Below are 22,896 nucleotides of genomic sequence, written 5' to 3'. Positions count from 1 at the left end.
GGTCAGCAACAGGAGCAGCACACGATGAGTTAGCAAAACAGAGAAGACAAACAAACCGTACCCACGAGGGTTTTTTACAATACCAGAATTATGAACTACCACAGGAAGATAAAAACACAAGTCATCCAACTTCCCATCAGGAACTCAAACACACTGTTTAATTGCACAATTCTTTGGCAAAGTTTCTGTACCAAAATGACAAGAGCATTCAAAGATAAAGTTGTGGCTATACTTAGGGACCGGCTCATTTTTTGGGGCCGATACTGATGACCATATTGGAGAGATAAAAAATCTGATACCGATGTATCTGCCGATTTATTTGTTTGATACATGGCTCAACTGGAAAGTAACTGCGCATGCACGTGCATCCTCGCTTGACACTCTGGAGTGTGATGATGCTTGTTGTAATCCATAAACGACCCTCTGCTGGTGACAGAGAACTGCTAGTGTAATACAATGTAACTCAAATGAAACGCTATTTGACTGGTGAATAAATCTCCTCATACCTGCGCCTATCTGTATTAAAATTGGCCGTTATCAATAGTCACAGGATATGCCAATATCAATATATTATCGGCTGGCCGATTAATCAGTCATGTCGCTATAACAGCCTCTTCATCAGCAGTTACAAAATAAAGTGGGCCTGTTACTTATTTAGACCCCAAAATATGTTAAAATAGGGCCGAAGTTTAAAAATGCTACTCTAATTCACAGTGAAGAAAGTCAGAAGAGACGTAGACCCATGTCTTTATTTTCTTTCCAACTGACTGAAGAAGAAATATCTGCAGAGATTTGTTACCTCAGAGACCAAAATTGTCAATTTCAGCATTTAAATGTTGAATAAAAACGGCTTTAAATGTCGAATAGAAATAGCTTAAACTGCAGATTTTAATCTACAGAAAAGCCTTGGTGGAAACTCTGCGGTATCTTTAACATTTGTCCTTCATTTATGCCAAAGCATGCAATTCCTTGCCGTCCCTCATGGAAACCACGGTTCACAGAAAGCTGAACGTTTTTAAAATTATTTTCCAAATGCCAAGAAGACCACCCTGCATGCTGCTGGGAAAGTGATCCCCAGAGGGCTCAACCTCCAGCACCCCCGGGTTCACTTTCCCCGACACCTAAGCTGATTAGCTCCTACACGATGACTGGTTAGTGAAGAGAATGTGACCCTTTATGTATTTTAGTTCATCTTTATTTGTATAAGGACAAGTATGGAGCAAGTAAATCAGTGTCACATACACTACAGCATTTATAGCCTAAACTCATTTCATCTAGGGGCGGGAAAATATAGCCCACATTTACACTGTCATTGATTTTTCTGTCGTTTTTTTCTTAAACTTAGCTTCATTACATGATCACATCTGCAGAAATCGATGCAGCTTCTTTGCCGGCCAGCAGTAATGCATTCACAAGGAGTGAAATCTTGAGTATTATTGAGCAGATCTGGTTTGTGTAGCCTACTCTCCTTCTTTAAAAAAAAAATCTACAATCTATAAGCTATGGCAACACTTCACATTTATGAATACTTAACCTTTCACTGAAACTGTACAATAACTCACATTTGACATTTTTGTGAAAACAGGCAGTACATACAGAGGAAGTGACCTTTTAAAGAGTTTTTTTTTTCAATAAAAATCAAATTTACAGTTCAATCATTTAGCAAAGCTGATGCCATTATCATCAATAGACGTGCTATAAGCTGAACCAATCCATCTGGTTTAAGCGTTCAGCGAGACGCTGTCGTTAAAGTCCATTACTGGCAGTCCCTCGATGCCAATTAACGCTCATCAATTCAGCTAGTACAACCCCACGCAGCTACTTATCATGATGGATCCTCCCGCAGCGAGGAGACACACTTCAGGGAGCGCCAGACAATACTTCTACACAAACTAAGTGTAGATTTATGGTCCTGGGAGACGGGGAGAATTTATCCAAGTGTAATATGGAGATGCTCTAAACATGCCATGAATCATATTCAGTGATGGTGGAGGGGACAAGGATCATAAATCTTATTTGTTCATTAAAGAGCACCCACACAGTGTTGACACAGAAAAACGGTTGTGCTTCATTTTGCATTTACAGGACTGAAATGTAATTTAATGGACGCACTTGGTGTAAAGTCAATAAAGAGGGTATGCTGGATGTATGACAAGAGGTCTGCTGGAGAATCACAGTTTAAAAACTAGATAAATCTGGCTTGAAATAGTTACATAATAATATGATATAGTTGAGAGTCACATTTTAATCATAAAAAAAACAAAGGTTCAACAAATAGCTCATTTACTTAGACTATTCTAATGAAGGTTGGAGGAATTAATTACATATTCAACCGCTCACAAATCAAACCGGATGGCATGGAAAGCCAGTAGAAATTAAAATGACAATATTTTGATAAGGGGTTGAAAATAATTGCCAAAATTTCAAGATGCTTACCATCATGTGCAAGTGACCATAAATTACATGGTTTGAAAGCTATTGTGGATTTCATATAGATACATGTGTCAGTTTGACAGAGAGGAGATAATATCATTTATTCGCAACAAAAAACAAACAGACCCAGGATTGAACTTTGTGGAACACCTTTTGTTACTTTTAACAAAATGTTAAACTAAGTAACCACTATTCCATTGTTTGTCTCTCAAAGAGATATACTCTAGAAACAATAATGTGCAATTTTACCAAAATCAATATTATGTGGCCTCAGCAGAAGAAGTATCAAATGCTGATGATAAATCAACAAAAAGTGACAAGCAATGCTGTCTTTTACCTTTACCTGTCTTTAACATTGTTATGGCAGTAACAGCACTGTATGTTCTAAAACCTGATTGATGATGACGATATTTCATTTGGTTTTGACGCTGATTAGAATTCTCAAGAACAGCTGTCGATTGGTTGTTGATGATGACATCGTGTTTTCTTAAAGTGACCTGCCACTGTGCACCTGTGTGTGTGATGGGACTTAAAGCTGTTTGTTTGCACTAACTGACGTCCTTTCCTCCTCTCTAGATATTTGCTTTTGTTGTTCTTACTCTCTGATGTTCGTCCCTTAAAACTCTGGATAAAAGGGTCTGCTAAGTGAATTGTAGAAAAGTAGGACTGATATGGGCTCAGGATGTTAGTTCTGGAAAGAAAATATTTTGACTGATCCTTCATCAGGGAATCCAGAAGACAGTTTGGATTTAATTGTCCTACGGCTTCAAGATCAGAGATTAAAACGCTCCAGAGAGAAGAGACAGAACAGAAGCTCATCAAAGCTGTCGGTTTATGGAAACTGTCTGTTTTTTTTTTGTTTTTTTATCTCAAACCCCCGTCTCCACCCAAAACAGCTGGGGGTTTTCCCACCTTATCTCAACCACTAAACAGATCAACTGCAGACAAGCTGTCCTCGTCAGGCCGCCGAGCGGGGGCGTTTAATGGGCCTCGAAAGATGCTGAACCTTTAACCATGCAGAGAAATTAACCACACCCCGAACCACTAAGACTTTTATTTCGACTGGAAGGGATTTAAGAGAAAGATGTTTGGGATGAGTGTTTCCTTTTGACATGTCTGAGTGTTGCTCAACACATTCAGGACTTTTTGGTTTCTGAGATTCTTCATTGTGAATTAAAATAGCATGAAAGGGAAATTCTAGTATTACTGAACTTTTTAACACAATTCGGGGTCTAAATAAGAAACAGGTCCACATTGTTTAATAATCACTGATGCATGCCGCTGTTAAATAAGCTGTAACGGCTGCAACTGTATCTTAAAATGCTCCTGATCACTCATAAAATCTCACTTTATTTGACTGTTTTTTTTTACAGAAACTTTGCCAATATCTTTGTGCCATTTACACAATGCAGTCATTTGATGGCAAAACAAGGACTAGGACTTTCCAGTTACCAGTGTATCAAAACAGCTGGATTTTTACAAGTGTAGGAACAAAGTTTATAATTCTGTTAACATGACAACCATATTTCCTAGATGGAGAAGTTAAAGACTTGAAATAAAAATAAAAAATGTGTTCCAACATTTTAAAACTTCCCCACTTTTCAATGATCTTTTAGGGAATAGAAGAGCAGCACATCGATGTTTGACAACTGGAACGAGCTGAAATTTGATATTTACTTGAAAAATGACATTACGAACATCATATTAAATCTTTTTTCCTTTGACTGACTTTGGATTGATTGACTAACTATTGAGCTGTTCTGCTGGAGTAAACTGGAAAAGCAACATAAAGGCACTGATATGAATCTAATCGCAAACTCATCTAATTCAATCGATCAGAAACAGATCATTAACGGAGCTCTGGACCAGTGCATTGGTTTCACTTATATACCTGCTCGACATCTGGCAGAGCCATGTCGGCTTAAGCTATTTTAAATAAACACCACTATCTCTTCTTCTTCTTCTCCTCTTTTTTTTTCCCTCCGAACCCTCTGACCCAGGAAAAAAAAAAACCTCAGGATTCTTCCAAGAAGCAGCAGTTCAGGATTAGTTTCCTCTGAGGCTGAGCTCAGCGATAATCAGCCACAGTAAAAAAACTGAAAAAAAACTGACATCTGTTCAATCAACGGCTCTGCTTCACTTTGCAACAGGAAAATATGACACGCTGCCATTTTCATAATTACAATGATGTCATACAGGCAAGAGGACGGGCAATGTTAGGAGAGATTGGCTTCATTGGTGGAGGTGTGTGTGTGTGTGTGTGTGTGTGTGTGTAAAGTGAAATCCCTACAGTTAATCAGTTAGATTGATCTCTGACCGCTGTGAGAGAGAACGATTTCCCCTGAACACAGCAGGAACGAGCCGTCCAATCACACAGAGTGCACTCGCAGAATTACAGCGAGGACAGCAGCTCTCAGCCTCCAGAGCGGCTCCACTTTAACCAAAAAGTAGAACATTTAAACCAGAAGTATCCTCTAACAGCAGCTCATGTTCAGCCTCAGGGTCTGCCTTACAATATTTCCATGCTTTTCATCTTTTTATCTGCACGCAGCTTTCAAACACATCACCATCTCAACACTAAGGACACACAAAGAGCATCACTACCTCCGCACAAGGACAGCGTGACCCCATCCTCTAATAAAAGTGCAGTAAGTGGATTAAAGAGCGCACACTTTAATGCAAACAAAGACACACACACAGATTAAGCCAAGGTGAAAATCTAAAAATAGTTCATGCCTTTCAGCAAAATAAAATACAGTATATAAATAATGAAAACGCTATCTCAATCTTACGTTCGGTCAATCTGGTAACAGGTAAAAGGGGCGGAGCTTAATCCTCCTGCAGAACAGCCACAACACGCTTGATGCAGTCATATCAGTCACACCCCTAATTATGAATAACTCTTACCATTCATAAAATCTAAACTGATTAGTTATAAAAAAAATAATCCCCTGTACATTGAATGCTGATTAAATCATGAACTTTTCAGACCCAAACCAGCTTTTTGTACCAGGCTGTATAAACGTAGGCTAAATGTTTATTTCTCCTGTAAATATGGAAAATATTTTTATCATGGTGTGTGGATGTGACTTCAGGGCCAACCTCAACTTCTCTCAGACAAATCCTCAATTGAGATATGAAATGATAGTCACAAGGTCTTCACTATTTCAGCCCTGCATGAAAATGAAACCAAGAGTTTAGGACGTCAGGGGCGGCGGTTGCCTAGTGGTTAAGTTTGAACCCTCCATGTACAGAGGTTGTTGTCCTTGAAGCGGGCGGCCCGGGTTCAATGCCAACCTGTGGCTCCTTTTTCCAGCATGTCATTCCCCACTCTCTCTCTCTCTCCCTGATTTCTGACTCTATCCATTGTCCTGTCTCGACAGTAAAGGCAGAAAAAGCACAAAAATAGATTTTAAAAGTAAATAGTTGAGGACGTGAGAAGCTTCCACTTAATGAATTTCCTGAACAACATCAATTTGTTGGTTGTTAATAAGTTGTCAATCAACCAATCGATTTATTGAATGCTTGTTTAACTACTAAGATGAATTCAAAACTACAACTTTATAGAGATTTCTTAAAGAATTGATGGGTATAAACACTGTATGAGTTTATCTTTGTAAACCTCTTGAATTACTTAATTATTAAAATCATCCAACCATCCAAACCATACAAGCCTCTATTTAGCAGCTTGTTTTACTTTTATTTTACATGTGATTCAATGCATTCAATAGATACGAACATTTCACAAAAAAGAGATTTCTATGGTTGCAGCGTTCCATTTTCAATACAAAGAAAATGTGATAAATATGGGAGCTTGGATGAGGGGACATCTATTAAAACTCTCTAATACCAAAGGAGACAAGAAAAATCAGTGTAAAGCGGTGTGTGAGCTCCTCGGGGAGCACTCAGGCCAAAACAGCGTTAAGGCCAAACGTTCCCTCAGGGGTGCTGTGGCATTAAGAGGAGAAGTGGTTAGCAGTCTGCTCAACCTCTCTGAAATCTTCCATCATTTCTCTAATAACATCTCTGTGTTTTTCCCCCATCAGACCACATAAAATCTTTCCAGTGTGTCGGCTTAGCCTCGAGTACATTTCCAAGAAGATTGGATCAGACGGAGCAGAGGTGGTCAGAGCGAGAGAGCTTCAAATACTTACAGAGTGACACACACACTTTGGGACAGTAATCATGACGTGACAAAATGCTGCTGCACTTCATTTTAGTGAAAGAAGAGGATAAGGTTGTCATACATCTCTGATTTATATGATACAACAATACAATCTCTGCTGTTTTAAATTATATATATCAAAAAGAACACCAAAAAATTCAGATCTTCAGTCATATTTTTAACCACAAGTGAAAGACAGAGAGCAGCTGTGGTCCATTTAAATTCACAGGTCGGCAAACATTGACGATTCTCAAGTCCTTTTGGTGTTAATGTGTTCTTGTTATTGAGACAGTATAGACAATAAGACAATACTGGGTGCCGAGGACTTTTGTTAATCTGGTGTCAGAACAACGATTGATATTTGTTTTTTTTTTAGCATCATATTAAAAGTTAACAATTCTGCCATCACGACACTGATGGCCTAGCGGTAAGGTCGTGCCTGCATGTACGAAGGATGGATTCCTCTAAGCAGGCTGCACCGATTCAAGTCCCCTTTCCTGCATGTCACTCCCCACCCTCTCTTCCTGATTTCTTCTTTATCATCTGTCCTATCGAATAAAGGCAAAAAGCCCCACATTTTTTTTTTTTAAATTTAAAATATCTGCCATGGAGTCAACCTGAGTAGAGGAGCACATCGAGGCTGCTGACTCGTGTTATTCCCTCTGTACCGGCCGGCCTGTGAAAACACGTTTCATCTACTGCACGCATGTTTGCAGGACTGTGGACATCGTAACACCACAAGAAAGAAATGTGTAGATAGGTAACAAGCAGGAGGAATACTGGTCTTTAACCATTCAAGTCTTTTGTTTGATTTTCTGTTGGTGGTGTCTTTTTCTCCTCCTGATCATGCCTCATGATTATAACCAACGACATCAACTATCTGAAACGTATTCATAACTAACCATGATCATGAACTGTATCAATGTTCTGTGTAGGAGACCTTTATGCAGATTTGGAGAATAACCCTAACCCTAACCCTGTGGGCAGCCGTGTGAATCCGTTTAGTTTGAGTGCTATTTGTTATTTCCATCTTTTAAAGAGAAAGCTGAGAGCATAGATCACCTCAGGTAGTGATGTCGGTTCCTGGTGTTCATGGCATCTGACAACACAGCTGATTGGAGCATTAAGAATGGGGACATCAACTCCCGCAACAGAGTTAGAAGATTCAGGAAAAAGCATCCTGGATGTATATGAAAAAACAACAAACATGGATGATGCTTAGGCAGTTCACCTCGACTTTGAAAGTTCTTGTAAGCCGATTTAGAAAATAACAGACTTCACAATCAACACTTTTAGTTAACTAAGAGGAAGATTTTTAACCATTTAGTCCCAGAAACAGAGGCATAGCTGCTAAACCTCTCTCATGAGACGTCACTACAGCTGCAGACAAAGGAATGCCTAAAACTGTGGGTGACGGCTGCTACGGCAACCTGATGGTTTACAGCCTCAGCAAAGGCCAGAGAGTCAAAAACCCCTCCAGTTAATCAATGACTGCCTTTCTGCGTGCCGTCAAACACTGACGCACATACCAGAGGAAGATATGAGACTTAAGGAGTACACAGAGGAGGAGGAGGGGGTTAGGGGTTGGGGGGAGGAGGGGAGGAGGGGAGGTCCGAGCCCTGCGTTCCCATCATGTGGGAATAACAGTCTGAACAAATTAAAGGTCAGAAAAAATGATTTGGAAGCAGCGATCATATGAGATGCCACGTTGGCAGATATGATGGAGACAGAGGTTTCTCCTGCTCATGCTGCATGAGATTATGATGTGCAGATCATCTCATTCCAATGTGGCTCACATATCCAGTAAAAAAAAGATGGCGTCATTTGAAACAACTTTACAAACTGTTAGCATGATAAAATAAAATGTGTAAAATAAAAATATACATCCTAAAAACTTTTGTGGGGGAGACAATTGACAATTGAATATGTTGTATGACAGCAAAATGATCTGTGACTCATATACTGACGAGACTTGTGTTTCAGATTGTATGCCTACATTTATATATTATTATTATACTCAGACTATAGTTTTTGTACCAGGCTGTAAACAGGTTATTTTCTGCTGTAAAAACAGGGATTTTTAAATAGGGGGCATCCGGGGCTCTTGGATCCAGCCTCTAGCGGACCCTCAACGGACTTAAGGATTTTGCACTTTCACACTGGCTTCATTTTTCAACATCGGAGGTTGCCCCTTGGTAAAAACCATAAACTGTAAATATTGATAAAAACACACAGTGTAAAAAAAATCTGCAGACTGTCCCTTTAATGCACTCAGGTTTCCCTAAAAAAAACAGCATCATCGTCCCTCAGACCCCGAGCAGCGTCCTGCAGGCTGTCAGCTGCTGGACGCTCACCACAGCAACGTGTCGGAGGCTGGTCACTGCTTGTCTGAACAGATGTTCCCCCCTCCCCTCCTTCCCTCTCTCCCCCCCCTCCTCCTTTTGTAAGAACAACTGAAGCCACTCTCCTGCTGTTGAACATGCTCCCAGAGGCAGATGGCTGCAGACCTGCGGAGTAATAAATATTAAACCAAACTGTGTGATTAAATTAGAGGTGAACTGTTGCTCTTTTTAGCCCTTTACATGTGACATCCAACTGTTTATTTCTAGTCCCTTTGGGTCCTTGTTGATTTTTATTCAGTTCTGCTGATTTCAGTCTAATTTAACTATTTTGAATAAGAAGAATAAGAACAGTTGCATTGTGGGATTATGGTGCTGGTCCATTTTGTTCCTCTTGGTGGTATTTAATGGTCATAGCAGAAATGTAACACACAACAGAATCAGGCGTGCACATGAGACAAATATTTGTTATTGAGATAACGATATGAGGTGTGATAAATAAAAAACAATAACGAGTGCATGTGACGCCCACACTACAAAAAAAGAGAGTTTGAAAATGTGAGAGAGCCCACACGATGACAAATATGAAAAGATGTAACATTTTTGTTCCTCTAATGTATAGACAGCAAAGATATAACCAACACAGCACACCACACATTAACTCACCAACAACCAGTCCGGACTCTAAAAACTGAACATTTTGCAAAAAATTCTCACAGTCAATATCAACTTCAGAGTAAACAAACGGACGATGGGCAGGAAGAACTTCTGGTAGTTTTCAGATACTTGTTACTGAAAATTCACAGAGAAAAGAGTAAAACACATTGACATGACATTGGCTGTACATGTTTGAGCGTGAGCTGGAGGTGAGTAAAAATGTATATGTTGTTGTGCTTTCCTCTTCAGTTTCCAACTGGTTATTACTTGTTAATGTCACAATCCACAGAGTGAGCGCTCGCCTGTCTTACAACATGAGATCAGAGAGTAAATATCAAATGTGTTTATTATTTCAGATTTTTAATTGGGGTCGGCCCCAATGTCCTTCTGAGAAGATCTTATCACTCTTAACCCCACTGGCCAGATGAGCTTTAGAACCATTAAAAAAGTCTGGAAGGAATCAAACAAACAAACAGAAATCAGACACAGAACAAAGTCTGGGGAAGTGAACACAACCCCGATCTGTACATCTGTATTATTGAACCACCGTCTCATCTGGACGCCCTGCCTTGACCTCGGTGCAGTCAGAGGATGTTCGGTCAAAGACTGTGTCAACAACAACGTTGAGAAAACACACACACACACACACACACACACACACACACACACACACACACACACACACACACACACACACACACACACACACACACACACACACACACACACACACACACACACACACACACACACACACACACACACACACACACACACACACACACACACACACACACACACACACCAGCTGCTGCCAGCTTCTTTCCTCCGTCCCTGAGCTGACACTTCCCCCCCGTCGCCCCTCACATGTCTGACCTGTTGCTCCGGACCCTCTGGGAATCCACCTCACATCCACAGCAGCCCTGATGACTGTTTGTAGGGGGGCTGCACACATCCTCTCTTTACAAAGAGGTCAACTCAATGTGTCAAAGATGACAGATAGAGGTGATGGGTGGAGGAAAGAAAAAAAAATGACCACACTTGTGAAGTCATTTGCTTTGAAATAAAAAGAAGAGGGTCTTGGTTTTGCAATGCCCGCTATGGTGGATTTTTTTTTTTACAGGCTATGGAGGCCTGTAAATAAGCATGAGCTCTATTCTATTCCAGTTAGCAGCCCCGGTTAGGTCACATTGGCATCCAGGAATAGCAGTGTAACAGTAGACAGACACAGCAGGGGTCTGGTCATGTCGTCCTGGATGAGGGGGTATCTGCAGATCTGGCAGACTTGTATGTTTGTAGTCTATAAACAGAACTCACATGGAGGCAGAGCAAAGTTTGGACTTAGAGCAAAGGGGACTGAGTGGCTACTGGAGACAGCAACGTTAGAGCAGGTGTTAATGTTGCAACCGCGCAGCGACACACCAAACTCAGTTCAAAACTCAAGCAGTTACAAACATTTTGAATATAGGTAATATACGCTGGGGCTCAATGTTCCTTAAACAACTTAGCCTTATCAATAAAAGCATTGCGAAAAATTCGGCGTACAAAATAACCAAATCCAGCCTGACATGTAAAGAAAATCAGAACTTTAGTGATTTAACACAGGCAGCATCGCCTTCCAGCGCAGGGTTACTTGTACGTCAAGTTGCGCAACAGAAGTTGACTTTATTAAAAGCTTGTCAAAGAGATGTTAAATTAATGTATGCCGAATTAACTGTAACATCATGTTGATTCATGGAAGGTCGAGAATAATATTCTATTACATGTAATTTACAAATTTTAAGGTTTGATGTTTTATTTTTACGATTCTCAGATGGGGTTCGGTTCATGTGAGCTTTCTGACCCAAATGAGTTGGAAAAGGTTAAACGAAACGCAAATCAAGAGTGTGTTTTTTTCATATTAGCAACTATTGCCCGAACCATTCTTGCTTTAGTCACATAATATAGAACAAGAAGCACCTGGGTGTGTTACTGTTTCGTTTTCAAACAATAGGAACTTTTATGACAAGCACCACCGGCCAACACTTTAAACAATCCACAACCAGCGACTTCTTTTTTTTTTAATTTAAAGATACACTCAAAACAACTTACTTTAAATCCAATGAATGAAACTCCTCTCCCCCTCCTCCGTTGTTTTCATCGCCTCTGCTGCTCCTTTAAATAAAACCACGTGTTTTTCTCTCTTTCTCAGTTATTGAGGAACAACAGGAGCGTTTATGGCTTTTTTTGTCCCGTCGCGCTTTTGTTATGATAATCCTTAAAAAGCCCAGAGACTCTAACAGGCTATATGCTGCAAGATATTTGAATGTTCACAATGGAAAGCTTGTCCACTTGTTAGTGCTATAACACGGCTTCATCCACCGGACCGACGCGTCGCTTGGTATATCCCGGTTCATTCAAACCAGTGCGGGAGTTTACAGTCATTGTTGTCCATTGTTGTCTCTCCGTGCCACCACCAACACCCCCGCTATTCACGCAGGAAAGACGCTATCTCATACTGCTGGAGGAAAACAGCTGGCTCACACAGTCAGAGAGAGAGAGAGAGGGAGGGCTGACAAGGAGAGAGGAGGAGGAGGAGGAGGAGGAGGAAGAGGGGGTGGACAAGACTGGGAGATCCTCAGTCAGAGCAAGAGAGAGAGGAAGAGAGAAAGACCCTAGTAGAGGAATTTAACTGATAATAACATTGGAGTTATTGATTATGTCAATGTGAAACTGTGATCTGAATCAAGTCAAGACAGTTTAAGCAACATCAGGGGCGTGTCCAGACCTGGGGTGGCCCCGGGGCTCTGACTTATTTAGGGGTGGTATAAAACGTTTGTGAGCATAAACATACAAATAGTTAGCTCATAATTTCTTAATTTTCAAATGTGACACAGTAGAGTATCAACATATACGTCTGCCTGGCTTTATTCTTTACGTGCTCAAAAAGAAGACATTTGTCAAATGTCACAAATACTGTAGGCAACTTCAAAAAATGGCTGTCAAAAAAATAAATAAAATTTTAGTACAGAATAACGCCTATGAACTTTTGTTTTGCTGATTTTTGTGTGTGTGCTCGTTCAGTATTTTGCTTGCATTTTTTCATGTTCTCATTCCTCTATATGCACCTGTCTTATGAAAAAAGACGTGTAGACCTTTTAGTAATAAAGTAATAACCAATAAAACAATGCTACATTTAAGTGCATAGAAACTAACAGCCTGTTACACCACAGCCAAAATAGTTGATTTTAACCCAAGTTAAAAAGTCCAGTCTCTGACCATGCAAAAAGCCAATCAGTGTTCAGGATTTTGGGGTGGCAGCTAGGATGACCCGTTAGATTTCAAGGGAGGTCTGTATCACCCATGAGTCAAGACATTTTGCAAAGCAAATACAATTCACCTTGTGCACACAAACTTCATGCCACCCTAGTCGAAAAAAGTCTGAACACGCCCCTGAAGCACAACGCCTACATGGTAAAATGAAGAAAACACATTGTGTTGTTCAAAATGACACAAGTGGAGTTCCCCTCATCAGTGCTGTATGTAGAAAAGATACCTTACACTCTATCTACACATCCTGTCATCAGTGATTTCTCCACTCACAGTGTAAAGTACTTCAGAAGTTTATCCAGAAACTGGCTCTTCTTAGTGTCTTCCTCAGTTAACACAGAGATTAATATCCATGCCCCCCTTTTCCCCTCGTGTTCCCTCTGATTGGCTGAATCAAGCAGACAAACCTTTATCCCCCTATAACAGCAGCTGAACTAAACTGGCTTAGTTTCTACATGCCCTTTTTATTGTCTGGATTTTCCTCGACTGACTGTTCTGATTTAAAATCCAGGAGGATCACTTCAAAACCGCTTGTTGAGCACTTTTGCAATTTGTGACAATACTGACTTGTTGCTGCTTGCTTTTCCATTACTGCATTTCTCTGCAGAGTGAAAACACACTAGCCTCTGGTCTTCGCTTCACTGCCGTGTGATGCATTCTCCGGACACTACAATAGTCATCTTGTCTTGTAGGAAACATTTACTTGAGGTGTATTACTCATTTAATGTACATAACTGCAGGGAGTGGTGAGTAAATGTTGTGTAATCGACCGTGTCTGATCCATTTCCTGCTGTAAATTTAGATCTGTATCAGCAGCCATTAACACAGAAGAAAGCCACTTCAGCTTCTCTCACTGTTTAGAACAGCTCCTCAGGACCCTGACAGTGATTTCTGGTTTTACCCTCACAGTCATTCTTCAACCTGAGACCCTCTCTGGGGCTAAAGTCAGATCTGTCTGGGGCAGAGGGGGGCAGCATAAATATAGCCTTGTGTCCCCCGCTCAGGTTACCCAGGTTGAAATACCGAAAAAAGACAGAGGGACATGCTGACACAAAGTCAAGCAGGACACCGGATTCTGACTGAAGAGAGAGGATCTAGAAATGAAAGATTTAAGTCCATGTAGAGTGTACAGTTCATTAAAGTGTGTGACCATGCATCTGAGAATGTGTAAGTGCAGAGTGTGTGTTTACGCAGCAGTGAGGAGGGAAGTGAGCACTGTGAGTAATGATGAGTGGCGTCACTGTGCTCCCTCTGGTGCTCTGATGTAAACTTCTCTGAAATTCCATGACTGAACTGAAACACCTCATGGTTTACAGTTTGACATGTATTCCTGAATACATTCAAAACCAACTCATGAAAGTGGACAAAAACTACTTGTAGTACAACTGGAAACCAGAAGAATTCAGATATAAAATGCGGTGACGATAATTTACAAATTCATCCTTGAATTTGTGACTTCCTCCTTTGTGTTGTTGGCTGATAGGGGGTCTAGTTAATCTTTGCCTATTTCCCTTTATGAAAGTAATTCTAGTCCTTCAAAACAACAATCCCAGGGGATAATTTCATTAAACCACTCCACGGTATTCAATCTAAGAACCACCCAGGTAGCATCAGCTTGAAAATCAATTCCTCTCTCCCTCTTTGGTTTCTTCAATACCTGCATGCCTGAGCACAGCCAAACTCGTTAACTCATCAACCCAGAAACCTCAGGCTGTTCCTCAATCGATGGCTATTTAAAGACTGCATTTTATTGAATATACCTGCTGGCTTCTGTGCTGCTTTTTTTTTATTGATCAGAAAGCTGTTGGACCAAATTCTACAGAAACTGAGGTAATATACTGGAGTCGACAAGTAAAATGTAAAACAGAAACCACAGATCCTTTCATGTCTGGCTATTGGTTTCCAGTAAGGTTTGCTCTGGTGCAGAGACAATTGAGATCCATACAAAGGACTAGCAATGTTGTTACTAAAAATGCAGAGACAGAAACCCTGCATTGCAGCAGAGTGCATTATGGGACATGATTTTTGAGCTCACTCCTACCTTGTGACAGGCGAACTGGCTTTGTGACTTGGAGCCCATCGACTGAGCAGAGGTTCCCACAGGGGTGCAGGGTGATGATCCCAGACCTGTTCTCTATGTAACAGTGCTGGGCGGCGACCCCAGGGCCCTGGATGCTGATGTCCATTGAACCATGACCCAGTGTGGTCGGACCTGAAGGGAAGGAAGAGGAGTTAGAATGATATCTAAAAGGGGTGCATTAACTGTGGTTCACCTTTTATAATGTAGAAATAATGTGTTCTCTGATTGATAACATGCAGCACATAGTGTGGATGTGATCATGATTATGGTGTTAATCCCACACATGCAGCTCAACCTGAAAATGTCAGGAAGTTTTCAGGGTGAGCTGCATGTGTGAATGCATAAAACCACATTTTTCACTCTGACTTTACTAGGATTGTTTCCTGCCAGTCCCCTGGTTACATTTTCAGACTGAAGTATGAATGTAGCAGGTAATAGCAGGGCAACATGTGTGTGCCTCATCTGCAGGACCAGAGTTTCAGTCAGCAAAAGAAGCAACGGGGTGACTTTTCATTGGACGTCCCTGCAGGCAGCATGATGCAAACTGAGAAGGTGAACGAGTTGAACACTTAAAAAAACAGCGTTCTCTATTCACCCAACCAATGAAGAAGGCCAACACAGTTACAGAGGCATCATTTAAAATGATGTTCATCCTAAGGAGGGCAAGAAGACATTCACAGGCGGTGGGATGGTGAAGGAAGAGATGACCGCAGTGGTGGAGACGTTACTCAGGGACCATAAACCTTTGGGTGTTTACATTTGACGTGTGAATGAGAGGTTGCTTAATCCAGCTGGATAATTTCGTTTTGATACATAATGACCAAATTTAATAGCTGTGATGCAATAGACAATGTAGGCCTCTGTAAATATTTCTTAAGTAGCTCTTAGATGAAAAAAAAGTTGAAGACTTTAGAAGAGAATATAAACCGGAAAAAACAAGCTGAACATGTACCCCCAACCCAAAAGTGAGAGTGGGGGTTATACTGACCAGGGCCTTGACAAATTCTAACCAACACACATTTACACACACTGACTCACACACAATTCCCTTGACTTGCCAAAACCTCTGATAGAGGAATCCCCCTGCATACCACTGTGCAGAGGCGCAGGCAGAGACAGGAAGGCCAGCAGCAGACAGACAGACAGACAGACAGACAGACAGACAGACAGACAGACAGAACAAAGGTCACCAGACAGAAACACGACATGAACTGCCCGCAGCTCGCACAGAGACACAGACAAGGACGAAACATGAACATGGAGGAGATAAGAGGGTCGGGTCAACAGCCATATAATGTGTGGCTGCTTGTAAAAGGTTGTAAATGTTATAAATCCATTTTACTAAACTATAAAAGATCAATGAAAGCCAGTGATTGAATAAAGTCTGGAAACATGAAAATATGTGAGCAAGTGGTAAGAAGAGAAAACTACCTGACAAAAACAAGTGTATTTTTTGTGTTTTGTGTTCATGTGTGTGTGTGTGTGTGTGTGTGTGTGTGTGTGTGTATGTGTGTGTGTGTGTGTGTGTGTGTGTGTGTGTGTGTGTGTGTGTGTGTCTCACCTTCTGGAAGCGGCAGCAAGGTGATGGCTGTACTCAGTCGTCCACTTCCGAGGCTGACCAAGTGAGGGCGCTCTGCCTGGAACTTCAGCCCCTTTCCGGTCTCAATCAGGTCCAACGGTGTACTCTAAAGAAGGAGGTCAAACATGCCACTTAATTGTACATTTTGGTCCGGATGAATGAGCATGTTTAATCACAGTTCTGTGGAAAAAATTGCGTTCTGATTGGTCTCTTTTCTACAGAAGATGAAGTGTGACAGGAGGAGTAAACTCATTAAATATAATTTACTTTTAAGGGGCTTTTTCACATTCCTTTGTTAATGAAATATTGTGCTGAGTCATTGTATGATTGTCTTGCAATATATCAATTATTGCAAAATTGCTGTATCATGATGCTATCATTATCGTGGGCAACATCAAGTGACATATTGTATCGTGTAATTTCATCATCATATACTTTATTGTACTATTTGGTATCCTATCATACCATGTCATTCCCTATCTGTATCATACTGTATTATACTGTATATTATCATTTGGTTTAGTTAGTTTTGTATCGCATCTTACTGTATAGCACAGTATCATATCCTATTGTTTGTATTGGATCGCATTGTATCATATTGTTTCATATCGTATGGTATCATATCACTTCGTATCATGTATCATATCGTAGTCTGTCAAACAGTGTCTTATGGTATGGTATGTCTTATTGTATCGTACTGTATCTTATTGTCTCTGGAGTAACCCTGTGATTTCCACCCCTAGTTCTTACTGTGAACTATACTTTCAGTGATTGCATTGAAATCCTCCACTAAGTCAGTCGCAAGTCTGACCGTAAAGAGGTCACACCCTCTGTCTGTGTTTGCACGGCTATGTCGGGACTAAACCAATAGGACCTAATCAGCTCTCATTTCCTGTTCAGTATAGCTGAACAAAGTGGTCCAGCATGACACATTAAATATTAACATGTAGCATCACAGGAGGGGTCAGAGGGGGGAGAGGACACCCCGTATGTTGATGTTAAATGGATGCAAGATTTTTGTTTATATATGATGGGAAACAACTCAAAGATTGAGAAACTTGACATGATACTTTTGATTTAAGAAGCATCACTGGACTAATATACAATTATTTTCTGCTGATGTCTGTTACAGGATGAAACAATAAATGACTCAGATTGGTTTAGAGTCACTTATTTGCATTTTAACATCCACTTCAACTCTGCATCTCATCCGTCCCACGTACGAGCGCTAACATTTCTTATTTACAACCCGTACGTGTTCATGGACTCAGCCTCTTGAATGGTTAGCTACCCGTGTGTGTGCTAATAGGATTATGTGATTGTGGTGGTGCCGTCAGTGGAGTGGGGTCAGGCCTTAAGAGGATTGCAGAGACAGAGACTGGCTGGGAGGTTAACTGGGAGTGTTGGGAGGAGAGGGGAGGGGCCATGGGAGGAAACACTGCAGGATTCATGAAGCTGACTCGTTCATTCTGCTGTGTGCTGCTGCTCTCATGTGGTGTCTGCAATGTAATGTAATGCACAGGTATTCATCTGCTTTATATGTTGTTATTTTTAAATACAGTGCTGCACAGAGTATAAGTCTTTGTTTTGTAAGTTGTATTGCACTTGCTTTTCTTTTTCTGAAATTAGCACATTGCTTAGCATCATATCAGATCTTTACTGATTTCTTTTGTCTTTCCAAAACATAATCAGAGTCTTTCCTCGACAACCCGTCTGCACAATTGGAAATTGGAAATTATAGATTGACAAAAATGTAATGAAGGGAAAATATGTATCATCTTAGATTGCATCAGACCTATCAAATAAACATTTATTCAATTCAATGCATCCTCGTGCTTGACAAAAGTCAAAAACATTTTCCAGTTTACTTTCTCTCTTAAAGTTTAATTCAGGTCTTTTTGGGAGGTCTTGGTTATAATATTTTGGGGTCTAAATAACTCAGATTAGAGGCAGTGGTACAATTTACTTTTGAATTTCTCCGGTAGATTGGTGAGCGTGCATGCAGGACAAAGAGACTGTTTTGTTTTAACAAATCTCTAGAAACTTTCATCGATAATTATACAAACCCTCTCGGATATAAACAAGATAATTAATGATTTGAAAATCAGCTCATATTACATTTAAAACCTCCACTTGGTCTTTATTCATACTCCTGTTTCTTATCTGCAGCATTATCCCAGTTTCCCTACGGGGACCATTAAAGTTTAATGTCATCATGTTTGGCCTCCTTTTCCCGTTTCTTCTAACTCCCGTACATGCACGAGGAAAAATAAAACGAGCACACACACACACACACACACACACACACACACACACACACACACACACACACACACACACACACACACAAAGACACACACACAAAGACACACACACACACACACACACACACACACACACACACACACACACACACACACACAACACACACAAAGCCTTCCCCTTTAATGCCTGAGAGGATTTTCAGAGCCAGCAGGTGGGAATCATAGACATCCAATCTCCGGCTCTGTCTAATTACTGACTCGGGTGAAGATTCCTGCTTCACAACATGCTAACATATGCTGTCAGGAGGCGTCCCAGCTGTGCAGCCTGACCTGACCGGTTCAGCCTCAAACCCCTCCTATCCATCATCTGGGGTGGGTTTCAGAGCCAAAAATGTGCCAGAGCATCCGCTGTGCATGGTGACATTTAACATCAGTTGATGGATACAGTTATCAGGAGAAGAGAGCGCTCACTGTGTTTTGAAAGTATTCACGCTGGAAACATGTAACCAAACTGACACAAACACAGCTGATGACTCTGTTTTTCTGTGATGGGTGCCAAGTCTAGAACAATGAGGCTACTGACTCTCTCTTTAGCAGGGTTGTAACGATACCAGAATTTCAAAGTTCAATATGATATTAGTAAAAATCAAATAAATTCACTTTGTGTTTCAATAGCATGACAGCAAAAGTAGAAGTCCTAGGTGCCCAATAATGGCAAATTTCTTGTTATTTCTATCCAAAAATTGCAAGCAAGCTCCTACTTAGAGCGATATTTACACCTCTGTGACACCTCGCCTTCAAAGCAACAATATGTAACTTCTCCACCTTAAAAAAGTCACTCAAAGTCGATCTAATAGTAAAGTAATGGCTGAGGCTAAGATACAGAAGAAGGCGGATGAAGCTGAGAACTAGAGGAAATATTGGACATACTTTTACACATTAGCTTCAGGAAACGGTAGGCTGCACGCCAGACGCTGAGCTGGTTATGTCAACACATTATGTGTGCATTTACACTCAGAGACCTTCGTTGGGCGCCAAAGCTCACCAAACCGAATTCCTCCATTATGTTGTTTCAAAAGTCCAAAAGTGCAAGAAAGATATTTGAATTTTTCCAACAATGTTTCTCTGTGACATGGAATCCAACAACCTAAAAATACAGTCCAAGAGGAATTATTTTATCCACGCACACCTGCATTCCACAATAAAAACTATTTTTAAAGGCATATTGTGATATTTCAGTTCATTATATTTTACCAGCAGTCTGACAAAAGTTGAAAAGCACAGAAGGGTGACATTTTTTTTCTTTCAGACAAACTCAAAATGTTGATCATAATGAAGGTTTTACATAGTCTTAGTGCCTTGTTGTTACTTGATGTAATCTTGTGTGTATATACATTTAAATTTAATGTTTATGTTGTTGTCAATATGTCTGTCCTACATGTTCCTTGAACTTCATCTAAACTCCGGTCCCTGCGATGGAAAACCATCCAAAGAAAAGCCCCCACAGTGAGGGTTTGGCTTTTGTGACTCATCCCCCTCCCTCCCCCCGCCAGAACCTCACCTAAACACACACAGTACACACACACAGACACACACACTCACCGTTAACACCTGGTGCGTTTGCCGTCCACACTCCGGCATGATGTTCCTGTTCAGGCGGTCCATGTCCACTAAGTCGTCCACAGCTGCCTGAGACACATGAAGATCCTGAGGGAGGAAGTGAGGACATCGCTATCAGCCACAAAATGAGTAACAAAAGTCGTCATTGGTGACTTCATCTCAGTGTGCTGTCTTTTCATGTTCTAATATGGATTCATAAGTTTTAAAAATGTCTCAAACCCACACAGTTACACAACAGTTTCTGATAAAATGTCATCATATTCAGCGGGATTCTCCCTCAACAATCTGTCTGCACTCTAAGTGATTCATAACGTCATCGCAAACACAAAAGATTGCCACAGAATTAAAACTTTTGTTCCCCATAAAAACCATTACATCACTGTAAGCCACCAGACTCCAGCGACGAAAACACATTAATTTTACCAAGAAGAACACAGGAGTTGCAGGTCTGCCCACATCCCGATAACTTTTAGTCTGTTTGTGTCATTTTGTGTTACAAAAATAATGTTTGGCTCACAACTAACCAGCTTTACCAACAAAGCCACACAATAATAAAAACACACTAACCCATGAAGGCAGCGGCAGACCAGCAACTCCTGTGTTCTCTGAGGTCAAATCCTTTTGTCGTCAATGAGTTTTGTGGCTTTAAAGAGAGCAATATATCAACTGTATCTGTATCTCTAACTTAAACAAAAAAGTCTAGCTCTGTAGAAAACCTTTACATAACCAAATCATGGTCTAATATGAAAAATGAAAATATCCACCATATCCACTATGGATATAAGATTGCCACAGAGATAGACCTTTATTGTTAAGGTAACACTTTTTAATTAACGATAGAGAAAACACGCTCAACTCCCTTTCAATGTAAAATGTTCAAACAAGAATTAGGACAGCACTCCAAAATGTTCTTGTTTGAACACTTTTTAATTAAAATAAAATGAGCTGTTACATCACTGTCTCCTTATCCACCAGACTCCATGGACAAAAACACTATTTTACCTCCAAGAACGCAGGAGTTGCTGGTCTTCTGCTGAGCTGATTGGTTAGTCTGGTTGTGTAATTTTGTGTTGCAAAAATAATGTTTGGGTCAAAACTAACCAGCTAAATCAACAAATTCACACAATAACAGAAACAAACGGAACAATCAAGACAGCAGAGGACCAACAACTCCTGTGTTCTTTGAGGTAAAGTCACTTTATGTCACTGGAGTTTGGTGGATTTAAAGAGAGTGATGTAACAGCTGTTTGTTTACCTTTGGATTCATACAAAAAAAAGTGGTGATCTACATGGAAACATTTAGATCAAGTGTAAGAACTTTATAAAATACTTAAACTTACAGTTTTTTTGCAAATATCTTTGAGAAATAAGTCATCATATGCTTTGGACTTCATTCATGCTGTCAGTGCAAAACATACCAGCCACAGAAACATCCCTGTAACAGTTTTTACAGTCACCAGACTCCATTGACCAAAATGGATATTTTACATACAGAATACCTGGTCTGCTCTTACTTCAGTTGTTTTGTTGTGAGTTTTAAAAATAGTGTCTGGACCTTTTCTAACTCTCTAAAGACCAACATCACACACAAAGACACTGATCAAGGCTGCATTAGAACATCAACACCTACGATTATATCAATGAAGTGTGCGATATAAGAGTTGTTTCTGGTGACATAAAAACATATTAGACCTCTCTGAAGGGAACATTGACACCCCCCTTTTATGATCTCATATAAAAGCGCAGGAGAATAAAAAATGTCTCAGAATCACACACAAAACGGCATCCTATTTAGTGGGATTCCCCCTCTCCAGTCATCTTACTCACTAATGTGCAAAGGTGTGATTCATGCTGTCAGCACACAAACAACACAGAACAGATGGTAGACAGCATTAAGCAACACACACACACACACACACACACACACACACACACACACACACACACACACACACACACACACACACCTACACACACACACACACACACACACACACACACACACACACACACACACACACACACCTACACACACACACACGCTCACATTAAATCTCTTGGTAGTTGACGCATTCGCTGGAATTCAGCCACCTCGGCTGCACTGTTGTCTCTCAGAGTCTATCAAAACACTAAATTCCTCCCTTCTTACTCAGTTATTTTTGGGTATATTTCCATCAACTCAGCACTGAAACAAACAGCTATAAATATATTCCCCGTCTATGATGGTGCACACGTTCAGTAGTGGAGGTGAGAAAACACTTTAGCAGTCATTAAAGGAGACGTAAGAAGCTTGTGGTTGTGTGTAAAACCCAGGGGAAAGTAAGCGAACACATCATTATCGCAATCACAGAAAATCAAAAAAAGTGCACCCTGCCTTCAGGAGAATGAAACTCTGCTGAGAGGCAGAGTCGACCCTTGAGGTACCCTCAAACTGAAAATAAAAACAAATG

The 22,896-nt window shown here is 40.6% G+C and overlaps 1 protein-coding gene across 7 annotated transcripts in view; it reads right to left on the bottom strand.

The window, feature by feature from the left end:
* The window catches only part of phldb1b (pleckstrin homology-like domain, family B, member 1b), a 91,573-nt gene that overhangs the window by 68,286 nt on the left and 391 nt on the right, over positions 1 to 22,896 (bottom strand). For all 7 annotated transcript variants that reach the window (XM_061046014.1, XM_061046013.1, XM_061046015.1 and 4 more), the window contains exons 2-4: positions 20,429 to 20,533; positions 16,545 to 16,668; positions 14,945 to 15,115 (exon numbers count right to left, since the gene is read on the bottom strand). In XM_061046014.1, coding sequence (XP_060901997.1) covers positions 14,945 to 15,115; positions 16,545 to 16,668; positions 20,429 to 20,533 — 400 coding nt within the window. The remainder of the gene's footprint in view (positions 1 to 14,944; positions 15,116 to 16,544; positions 16,669 to 20,428; positions 20,534 to 22,896) is intronic.

The sequence above is a fragment of the Labrus mixtus genome, chromosome 9 (genome assembly GCF_963584025.1).
Source record: "Labrus mixtus chromosome 9, fLabMix1.1, whole genome shotgun sequence".
Lineage (NCBI taxonomy): Eukaryota > Metazoa > Chordata > Actinopteri > Labriformes > Labridae > Labrus > Labrus mixtus.
This window is presented reverse-complemented; position numbering and strand designations above follow the sequence as displayed.